The sequence below is a fragment of the Schistocerca cancellata genome, chromosome 9 (genome assembly GCF_023864275.1).
Source record: "Schistocerca cancellata isolate TAMUIC-IGC-003103 chromosome 9, iqSchCanc2.1, whole genome shotgun sequence".
NCBI classification, from domain to species: domain Eukaryota; kingdom Metazoa; phylum Arthropoda; class Insecta; order Orthoptera; family Acrididae; genus Schistocerca; species Schistocerca cancellata.
The window spans coordinates 256830899-256842208 of record NC_064634.1 but is presented as its reverse complement, the minus strand read 5'-3'; the positions used below and the strand labels follow the sequence as shown (position 1 = coordinate 256842208).

The following is an 11310-nucleotide window of genomic DNA, read 5'->3' as shown; positions in this document are numbered from 1 at the left end:
TGTCGACAGTAACCTATGTGCAGGATGGTAATTCTCTAGTCTGACTGCTGCTAGTCTCACGCCTATGGAGCAGGATGACATAGAGTATTGTGGGGAGTCCATTACTCGCTCTCGGATGCCTCGTGCTGATGTGAAAAGAGTTACAATGTGCGTAGTGCACAATACGATGAACCTTCGTTACGGTGGTCAGATGTGGTTGACTGAAACCTTAACGATGAGCTCTTTGGCATGTTCTGAAACGACACCACAATATGAAGCCTTACAAACTGTAGTTCTAATAGCTACTGCGTCCCGGCAACCATAAGACAAGGTACTTTTCGGACGAGCTGTTGAACTACCGATTCAATAAGGCGAATTGAAATGGACAACATTTTAAAGATTTCTCAAGGAATTTATGGTGCTGATGTTGAGTGGACGGTGTAATGCCCGTGCGAACATAGGACTTTGAACATGCCTCTAGCCAGTGACATGCCCAATGCGTTTCTATCTTTCATTGTTTGTCTGAAATAAACAACTGAAAATTGTTAATTTTTTTTAATCACTCTGTATTACTGATGCGGTGTATCATATCCTACCACTGAAAAAGTGGTTTCTTCAAACTATCGCAATAAATTAGAACAGATACTCAGCAGAAACTGTGACTTGAAAATGGAGTTGTGATCTTTCAAGTAATTAAACGATGAAGTACTGTACATTACTTTTTCTAATGTTCTATTATCTTTACTAGTTTAAAATACACTATTTTCCGGAAGTGGATAAAAGGAAATAACTAAATATACAGCATAGGTTGTTTAACATACATAGATATATCAAACTTTAATCAAACCATAGTCATGAACAATCCTATTACTTAATTCAGCTATTGTTAAATACATGCCTTACATATGTTGCTGGAAACAGCGACACGCACGCGACGAGGACACTGATGGCGAACTGCGTAGTCACAATGGGACTCATTGTAGACTCCAGTTGCTTGACGAAGCTGGAACGGGAGAAAAGTTTCAGCGATGTCATCAGATAAATAAACTTCTAACAGGTGATTATCGGGACAGAAAGTAATTGAAAACTATTCTGACAATATAACTTTCGTCAGGGCTTGTGTTCCAAGTCTGTGATGAAAATGTAGTAGCTATCCAAAATGTGTGTGCATTGTTTAACATATAGAAACACCGTCAGACATACTCAGTCTCAGTACTTCAATATTATAGTAAAAGAATCGCACTCAGTGGAAGGGAAGGGTATGGATATACACAGATATTTAACTCGTTTCTGTCTTGTCGCTGTACGACCCCAAATACAGGGGTTTAATCGCCTGCCACCCTGGTTACTGGAGAGGCCCAGAGTGATTTTAGATTTGGTGCGGTAGAGGAGACCGGAGCACGTTGGCCATAGGGGCAGGATGGCCCTGTCGAGTTAGTTCATACAATAGACACTAGATCGTGCTGGGAATCAATCAGCAGGTTGGTAGCACTGTCCCGCTCCCTCTACAGGAGCAAAATGACCGGCGGAGCAGTTTTGGACAAGTTGTGTTGATTAACTGTTTTTGTGCGTGTGTGAGTAAAATTCTACTCGTCGGTTAAATGTGTGTTAAGTAAAGTTTGCTTACTTTAGGCGCAAGAGGTGAGTAGTATAATTAAACGTCGTAGTTTAAGGACTATTTCTATATTCCATACAATCTAAATTGCTTCAGTGGGTTTTGTGACAAATAGAATTTATTGTAAACATGGCGATGGGGCAGGCTGACCCAGAGACGACGGGGCACGATGGTCACCCGGGCCAACTTGCCCCGTCCTATATATTTTTTTAAACTTGATGAGAGATTTGCTATTTTTAATGATGATAATATTTATAATTCGTCGAGTTTATGAAATTATTAGCTTACTTTTCGAAGTTAAACGTATTTTGATACGTTTCAGGGGTCAAAAGATCATCATATTCACGAGATAAAAAGCGTTTTAAAAAGAAATCACCAACCTGTAAATTTTGTTAGAATCTCAAATAGCGATCTGAGTAGTTAGAATCTTGTTCATTTCTTGGTTTTTGGAACATCAGAGTAACGGCCTTAGTTTAAACCATTTGTTTTATCTATAGGAACATAAAAATGGTGCGAAATTATAAAATAAAAAGTGAAAGAGGAATGATATCTGAAGATACGATGCTAAAAGCAGTTTTAGAAGTAAAAGAAAAGGGAAGATCTGTGAGGGCTACTAGCGAGGTATTTGGGATTCCAAGAAAAACTTTGGGGAGGTACTGTGCTAAGTACAAATAGAACTTATGTCAGCCTACACAGTCAATTGAACTTCAGGAAACTGAAACTGAACCTCAACCCATGCCAATGGACCAAAACTCTCAGCCTGGAGGAGTCCTACAAATACTTAATGACAAATAGAAGCCTTGGGATAAATTTGGCTATGATAGAAGATTTCAGGTATGAAATGTTGTTAACTAAAATTATTTTTATTTGGAAAGCTATTATTCAATTTCTAAAGTTTTTTCTCTATCCCTGGCATTGTTATTGTGTCCATCTCTACGTCGTCATGTGCACTGTCGGCCTACTGATTTGTCTCTCTGTCTCTCTATCTCTCTCTCTCTCTCTCTCTCTCTCTCTCTCACACACACACACACATACACACACACACACACACACACACACACACACACACACACACACACACACACATGAAAAGAAAAGCTGTGCCTCTATGGGTAACTTAACAAGAGTTGTTATTTTCAGATATTTAATTCCGAACAACAATATATGCTTGAACAATACCTCATGAAGGCAAGTTTTTCCCCGAAAGAAGTCTGGCGGTTTGCGTATAGATATGCTATTGCATGTAACAATAAAATACCCCAAACATGGACCGAGACCGAAATGGCGGGAAGTGATTGGTTCACAGGATTCTTGAAGAAGCACCCTGAACTCTCCATTTGGACTCCTCAAGCAATTAGTTTAGCCCAGTGCACCAGTTTCAGCAAGCTTAATGTAGAACTGTTTTTTAATAATCTCGACATAGTTTTAAGAAGATTAAAAGTGACCCCTACGGACATCTGGAACATTGACGAAACTGGAGTAACTACCGTCCAGCGTCCTGATCGTGTAGTCGCTCGAAGAGGTTTTCGCCAAATAGGGCGAGTGACATCGGCTGAGAGACGGTCACTTGTTACGATCGCTTTTGGAGCTAGTGCGTTGGGTAATAGAGTGCCTCCATTCTTCATCTTCCCGAGGGCCAACTTCAAGCCTCATTTTATCCTTCACGGCCCGATTGGGTGTGATGGAGCCGCTTATCCTTCGGGATGGATGACAGAGACAAACTTTGTAAAATATATGAAACATTTTGTTCTACACGCGCGCTGCTCAAAAGAACGCCCTTGCTTGGTTATGATTGATAATCACAGTTCACATCTCGACTCTGAAGTTCTTGATTATTGTAAAGATAATGGAATCACCTTTCTATCTTTTCCGGCGCATTGTAGCCACAAGCTGCAGCCTTTAGACAGAAGTGTTTATGGGCCTTTTAAAAAGTTCGTGAACTCAGCATGTGATGCATGAGTTATCAATAATAAACGGCCTATGACTATTTACGACATCCCGTCTATAGTGCGAATAGCACTTCCAAATGCTGCAACTCCCAATAACATAACCAGTGGATTCAAGGTAACTGGGATCAATCCCTTTAACAAAAATACTTTTACTGACAGTGATTTTATGCCTTCCTACACTTCGGATAGGCCAGACCCAAACACTGAAAACAGTCCATCAACTCGAGCTGAGATATACGTAAGACCGTTTCCGACTCCAGAAGAGGCCAGACCTTTGGGAAAAACAGAGAAAGTATGGGAGCAGGGAAAAGGAAAAGAGTTTCTGCCATAGTGACAGTCACTCCAGTAAAAAAAAAAAGCCCTCGAGGAAGACCAAAAAGGTGCAAAAGAGAAAAAGGCGGAAGCATTGTAATGAAAAATTAAATCACAGGCTAAAAGAGCAATTTTTCAAAAAGAAATTAGGAGCAATGGTAGAATGAAATTAACTAAATCAACTGCAGTAGGCCTAAAACGCAAGAAGAAGCCAATGGAAGATGACGATGATGAAGATGATGATGACGATGAGGAAGATGAAGATTCACTGTGCCTAAGGTGTCTCGAGCCTTTTTCAAACAGTCAACCTGGAGCACAAGGGATTCAGTGCACAATCTGCAAGGGTTGGGCTCATCAGACATGCGTGAAAAATGAAATCTGTGGACTATTTTATGAGTGTTATAACTGAGCTGATCCTTTGGATGTGGACAGTGATTAAAGTTGATTGGTTGGTATTGAGACACTATAATTCCAAATAATTTTAAGCTTTCCCGTTGTCATAGTATGTTTCTTAATACTAGTTTAACTTATCAAAATATTACATAGGTTAACGTGCCCCAGCCTATGGGCCAACTTACCCTGAGGTAGGGGCAGGTTGGCCCACTTGACATATGTCCAGTAATTAATTTTTTAAAACTTTTTAACTCGTATTTTCAAGGTTAATCATTTTTATCCAGATTCAGTAAGACTGCTCTAAATATTTAGCAATAATTTCATAAATTTAAATATGTAAAAAAATTAATATAAACTTTTAAAAAAATGGCCAACGTGCCCAGGTCTCCCCTACAAGAGAGATTGCACTCCTGCCACAGTTTTTAATGCAACATTTTCGGCCATTTTATCTGAGAGCCACGACTATGTAGCTGTTTTTACGGATGGGTCGAAACAGGGGGATTCCGTTGGTTGCTCTGCTGTTTTTCCGGATCGTGTCAAGGTCCGACTGCCTCAGCCGTTTACTGTCTTTGATGCAGAATTGTCTGCAGTCTTACGAGCACTGGAGCAGATGAGACGTTCTCTCCATCCTAAATTTCTTGTCTATTCCGACTCCCTAAGTGCCCTTCAGTCATTGCGACGTTTGTATCCAACAGATCAAATAGTCCAGACCATCCAAGAAGCCCTCCTCCAACTTCAACGACTGGAGACGGTGGTAGTTTTCTGCTGGGTTCCAGGGCACGTCGACATTGCTGGGAACGAATTGCAGATCTCGCAGCCAAGACGGCGTGTGTCGATCAGCTAGTATTTCAGTGTGCCATCCGCCTGCACGTAATCACCTCGCTGTTGAGCTCACGAGTCGTGCGTCGGTGCGAAGATGAGAGGCTGGAAGTGACTGACAATAAGCTCCGTTTAGTCAAAAGCCCACAAGGCGTGTGTGGTGTACTTCGTTCCACCCCCGTAGACGGGACGAGGTTATCCTCATTCGGCTTCGGATAGGCCACAGTCCTATGACGCATGGCTTCCTGCTCCGTCGAGAGGACCCTCCAATGTGTGGTGCTTGTGGCGTCCAGGTCACTGTGCGCCACGTTTTATTGGATATGCGTTTTATTTTCTGAACAGCGGGCCGCGGCTGACTTGTCGGCGGATCTCTCATCTCTTTTAGGAAATACTCACACCGATGTGGTTGAAGTTTTAAAGTTCTCTGACTTGTCCAATGGTTTTACCAAGATTTTAGGGAGTGGGTCTTAATTTGTTCACAGGGTGACATGCTAACCCATGTTTTATATAAGTGGCCAGCCAATGATAATTTCCTATGGCATTCTTGACGCTCCGTTTTCGCTTTCTTAACGTTTTACTTTCTCCTACAGCATTTTTTCTTTCTTTGTGTGTATGCTTAGGTTTTGCTAAGTCTGTCAGCATTCGATTCTCTTAATGTGTGCCAGGGTGCTGATGACCTCGACGTTTAGCGCCCGTAAGCTCCAACACACACACACACACACACACACACACACACACACGCTATTGCATTCAACAGCAGTGGAACTCTTGGTAAGAGACACACCCTCTTATTCATATATCTGGTCTATATAAACTAACTAGTGACGAGTGCTCCTGTTACTCGTGACATACACTTGTCTAATCAGAGCGTCATTTGGGGAGTAGAAGGGGTGGTGAAGCAGACATGGTTTAAGTTTTTATTTGGAAAGTGTTTTCACTGTCTGGCAGCACCTGTAAGTCACATAAAAAGAACAGATATCAAGAGAAATGTGCTCTCTGAAGGAAAGCCAAGAGAAAGCGGGCAATCATTCTCACTTGAACTTGGAGCTAAGACGCAAACTCTCGCCATACATGGAGAAATAACGTAATACGGAAGAGAGATGCAGCATCAAAATAGAATATGTGTTGAGACTTGCGCAGTCTATCCGAAGGAATCCGTAAGTAACCTTTTGAGCGTATGTTCATCCCGCATTTTCTAAGCTCGTCTTATTCGCTTGTACAAATCATAATTAACAGAGTCCAACTTCTCCTAAAGAATATATCTTTGTGATTACCCAACCATGTTCTCCACACTTGTATCATTAGGGTGAACCGTACTTTTACGAACTTTGTGTTTCATCACGCATAACTCACAGTTGTTTCCTTTTGTTTTAAGAAGAGTTTAAGAAGATTTATTTTGTTGAAATTGAAGACAAGGCATCCATGCCGCCGTGGCGCAGAAGTTGCGTCAACTCACTACGAGTTGTTTACTACTGCTTAAGCGTGTACTTGACTACTGTCATACTTCAGAACGACATTTTCATTCTGCAGGGCAGTGTGCGCTGACATTATGTACCGCACTGAGGCCTGAAGTCAGAACCTTTGTCATTTTTCGGTAAGTCCTCTAGCGACTCGCGATCTGTCCTCACAGCCTTTTTTCCGTCAGTAGCTCATCTCCTAACATCCATGCTTGCACCACTGGCACTCCTGGAAGAAAGGATACTGCCATACTTCGGACACATTGCTTAGCCATAGTCTAGGGGATGATTCCAGAATGAAATTTTCACTCTGCATAGGGGAGATGAGTTCATTTCAGTCAAGAGTTTGGACAAGTTGAAGAAGCTAAGCATAGATTTAGCTCTCTTGAATAACGTTCCTTTACTGTGGGATTGAAACACTTCCTACATTTGTACCAAATGGGCAACGAAGAGTCTCAAAGTGACATATTATGTCATTCTTTCTTCCAGGAGTGCTACTTCTGCAAATTTCGCAGGAGAGCTTCTGTGAAATTTTGAAGAAAGGAGATAGTGGAAGTATAACTGTGAGGACGGGTCTTGAGTCATGCTTGGGTAGGTCAGTCGGTAAAGCACTTGCTTTCGAGATGCAAAGGCCCTAAGTTCTGGTCACGGCCCGATACACAGTTTGTTAGGAAGTTTTCATATCAACGCTATCGCCGGTGCAAAGTGAAAATTTCATTCTGCAGTATGATAACAGTCAAGCACACGCGTAAGCATTAATAAGCAACACGTAGTAACATGACGCCACTTCACGGCCATTGCGACATGGGATCATCGTTTAGAATTTCAACAAAATTGTTCTTACACTCCTCCTTAAAGGAAAAGGAAAACAGCTATGGGATATGCATGAAGAAACAAGAAGTTTGAAAAAAGAAGGACCACCCTATGGTGACATCCTCTGTGGAACACATCGCCAAGTTAAAGAAGCTGCGATTAGATTAATGAACAAACCAAAAAAACTCATAAGATTCGGAACTCGCCCACGTCAACAAATACGTCACGTTGCATTTGCTAGAAATATGTCGATGGATATTTAGGCACATAAAAAGAGTTTCATTTAAAGCGAAAGTAAATAAATGTCCCCTACATCTCTGCTATTCACAATAAAATGTCTGGCAGAGGGTTCATTTAACCACCTTCAAGCTGTCTCGCTACGGTTCCACTCTCGAACCACGCACAGGAAAAACGAGCACTTACATTTTTCTGTATGAGCCCTGATTTCTCTTATTTTATCGTTATGATAATTTCTCCCTATGTAGGTGAGTGTCAACATAATGTTTTCGCAGTCATAGGAGAAAACTGGTAATTCAAATTTCATTTGAAGGTCCCGTCGCAACGAAAAACACTCCAATTCAGGTATCATGTCTGTGGCACTATCTCCCCTACTTCGTGATAATAAAAACGAGCTTCCCTTCTTTGAACTTTTTCGATGTCATCCGTCAGTCCCACCTGATACGGATCCAACACTGCACAGCAATACTCCGGAATAGGGTGGACAAGCGTGGTGTAAGCAGTCTGTTTAGTAGACCTTTTGCACCTTCTAGGTGCTCTGTCAATAAATCGCAGTCTTTGGTTTGCTCTACCGACAACTTAATCTATGTGATCTTTCCAATTTAAGTTATTTGAAATTGTAACACCCATATTTATTTGACTTTACAGCCTTCAGATTTGTGTGACTCATCACGTAATCGAAATTTAGCGAACGTATTTTAGTACTCATGTGAATAACTTCACACGTTTCGTTATTCATGGTCAATTGCCACTTTTCGCACCATTCAGACATCTTATCTAAATCATTCTGAATTCGTTTTGGTCATCTGATAACTTTACAAGACGGTAAATGACAGCATCATCCGCAAACAATCTAAGACGGCTGCTCAGATTGTCTCCTAAGTCATTTATATAGATCAGGAACAATAGAGGGTTTACAACACTTCCTTGGGGAACGCCGGATATTACTTTTGTTTACTCGATGACTTTCTGTCTATTACTACGAACCGTGACCTTTCTGACAGGCGATCACTAATCCAATCGCACAACTGAGGCGATAATCCACAGGCGTGCTATTTGTTCAGAAGACACTTGTGAGGAACGGTGTCGAAAGCCTTCTGGAAATCTAAAGATATGGAATCAATTTGACATCCCCTGTCGATAGCACTTATTACTTTATGAGTATAAAGAGCTAGTTGTGTTTCCCAAGAACAATATTTTCTGAATCCTTGCTGACTATATGTCAATAAATCGTTTTCTTCGAGGTAATTCGTAATGTTCGAACACGGTATGTGTTCCAAAATCCTTCTGCAAGTCGACGTTAGTGATATGGGCTTGTAATTCAGCGAATTACTCCTACTTCCCTTTTTGGGTATTGGTGTTACCTGAGCAATAATCCAGTCTTTAGGTAGAAGTGTTAACTGCGAGTGAGGATCCGGACTAGATCACAAAAATTTCAAATGTAGGGAGCAATTACTATAACCGAAAGCGCTACGAAAGCGCGACCGAAGACGCCTGCCTTCAAAGGCAATACATTTCTGCTACCTTTCAAACTGCACATAAGTTCTCCAACATAGCTTGCGTGACTAGCAGAGTCAAAATCCATTTTCCAAACACTCTGCTATGCTATGGTAATTTTTCTGCAATATTTTTAATTCTAGGTATGAAACTTGAAAGGTAGGAGAGTGATTGAAGGATGTAAAGAGGTGATAGTATTGGTAGAAGATTTAGCCACGAATGGAAAAGGTGGCGCTTTCGAGCCGCAGTCCATCACGCAGTTCAAGTCTTCCCGAAGGTTCAAATTAGCGTAAATTCCGCTAGCAAATGAAAATTTATGCCCGGATGTCAACAGCGTTTTGCTAGACAGATGCCCATGTTCAAATAGCTCTGAGCACTATGGGACTTAGCATCTGAGGTCATCATTCCCCTACACTTAGAACTACTTAAACCTAACTAACCTAAGGACATCACATACATCCATGCCCGAGGCAGGATTCGAACGTGCGGCCGTAGCGGTCGCGCGGTTCCAGACTGAAGCGCCTGGAACCGCTCGGCCACTGGCTGCCCATGTTAATCCTAGATAACGTACCTGAGAAGCTTCTGATGAACTTCGACGCAAAGGCACAGTTCTTCGTACATTTGGTCCGAAACCTTTTTCGTCGTCTGCGCTGCGCAAGAGGAGGCCTGCTGCTCGATTCTGATGCCCTGGATGCGCGACGCCAGGGCCTCCAGCTGCGCGATCACCAGCATCATGACCGTCACGAAGAGGCAGTCGACCCCCAGGCTGACCTGCGTCGTCCAAGCGGCCGCCATGCACTGGAGGGCGTACGAGAGCGCGTAAAAGTGTCTGTTGTCGTCCCACTGGTGCTGGGCCAACGGCAGGCGGTGCTCGGCCCTGTTGACGACGAGTGGCATGGGGAACCAAGTGACGTACTGCGACGCGATGAGCATCAGCATGGCCAGGGTGAGGCGGGCCGCCCGCCTCTGCGCCGCCAGCACGAGCTCCGGCAGCGCCGCCTCTTTGGAGCAGGGCGCACCCTCAGTCATCAGGACGTCGGCGTGACGCACCAGGGAGTTGTACTGCTGCCTGTGCAGCACGAAGAGGGCCATCTTGACGGTGCTGCCGCCGATGTTGAAGGTGGCCATTAGCACCATAGTCGACTGCTCCATGTCGCCCCAGCTGAAGTAGCACGACAGCGCGCTCTCTGTGGTGTGCCACACGCCCAGGGCGAAAGCGAACAGGGTGTACACGTTGAACAGTGGGGACCGCCAGAGGGGCCACGCCCCACAAAGGCACAGTTGGCGGATGTTCAGCTTCAGGACGGATCGTCCGCTCGCTGACCAGGATAGTGGCTTTTCCATCTCTGCTTGCCGCCCCCTTTCTACCATTCGGCCTCCACCTACGTACAGGATCGACCAGTCAGGCGGACTACGAGGCGACAGTGAAAGCTAACGCCAAACTACTCACAGTCTTAAGCCACTCGCGCTGAACGCGGCTTGTGTATATAAACGCCTGCAGCTTCTACAAATTTTAGAGGTCGAGATGAGTTCTGAATTATCAAGTAATACTGCTGCAATTCGTAGCTAATTTATTCACGTGTTCCCATGATCAGTCCCGCCTCGGTTACGTAACATAAACAAACGATACTCGTCAACTGAAATAAATAAACGAATACTTCTATAGCTTTAGTAAACTTTTAAAACCATGATCAATATGCGCTGTTTCATAATAAAGACTCTGAGTCCTGCATCGTAATACTTTTTGCAAACAGTTCATTGACACAGATATTATTCCGAGAAAGTATTGTAAATATTGTAAGTTGCTACGTTTTGCTGTAACTGGGTATTAACAACGTCTCGAGAATACGAAATACAGTGTGTTTTCATCAATTATTTTCTTGCAGAGAGGTAAATGCAGCGTGGGCGTATCAACTGAACATTAACGACTTTTAATGTGGTAAATCGTTACTGTGAGGTCATATTCAGTGACTGCAGTATATCGTAATCCAAATGAGAATATTCATTACAGCAAGCACATCATGAGGAACATTAGCCAGCCGCTGTGGCCGAGAGGCTCTAGGCACTTCAGTTCGGAACCGCGCTGCTACTACAGTCGCAGGTTCGAATCCTGCATCGGGCATGGGGGTGTGTGCTGTCCTTAGGTTAGTCAGGTTTCAGTAGTTCTACGTCTAGGGGACTGATGACCTCAGATGTTAAGTCCTATAGTGTTCAGAGCCGTCGAACCATTTTAGGAACA

General features: G+C 43.1%; 1 protein-coding gene across 1 annotated transcript; it reads right to left on the bottom strand.

The window, feature by feature from the left end:
• Positions 1 to 855: 855 nt before the first annotated feature.
• On the bottom strand, positions 856 to 10442 carry LOC126101339 (uncharacterized). Its single transcript, XM_049912010.1, has 2 exons — positions 9643 to 10442; positions 856 to 982 (listed from the first exon to the last, which is right to left on the bottom strand). The coding sequence occupies exons 1-2, from the start codon at positions 10440 to 10442 to the stop codon at positions 856 to 858; spliced, it is 927 nt and encodes a 308-aa protein (XP_049767967.1).
• Positions 10443 to 11310: the final 868 nt, after the last annotated feature.

Bases quoted from the DNA above. Each gene is read 5' to 3' on its own strand.
- LOC126101339 (XM_049912010.1), bottom strand. From the start codon at position 10,442: ATGGTAGAAAGGGGGCGGCAAGCAGAGATGGAAAAGCCACTATCCTGG. The intron at 983-9,642 runs GTACGTTATCTA...CTCCCGTTCCAG, and splicing joins GTTCATCAGAAGCTTCTCAG to CTTCGTCAAGCAACTGGAGT.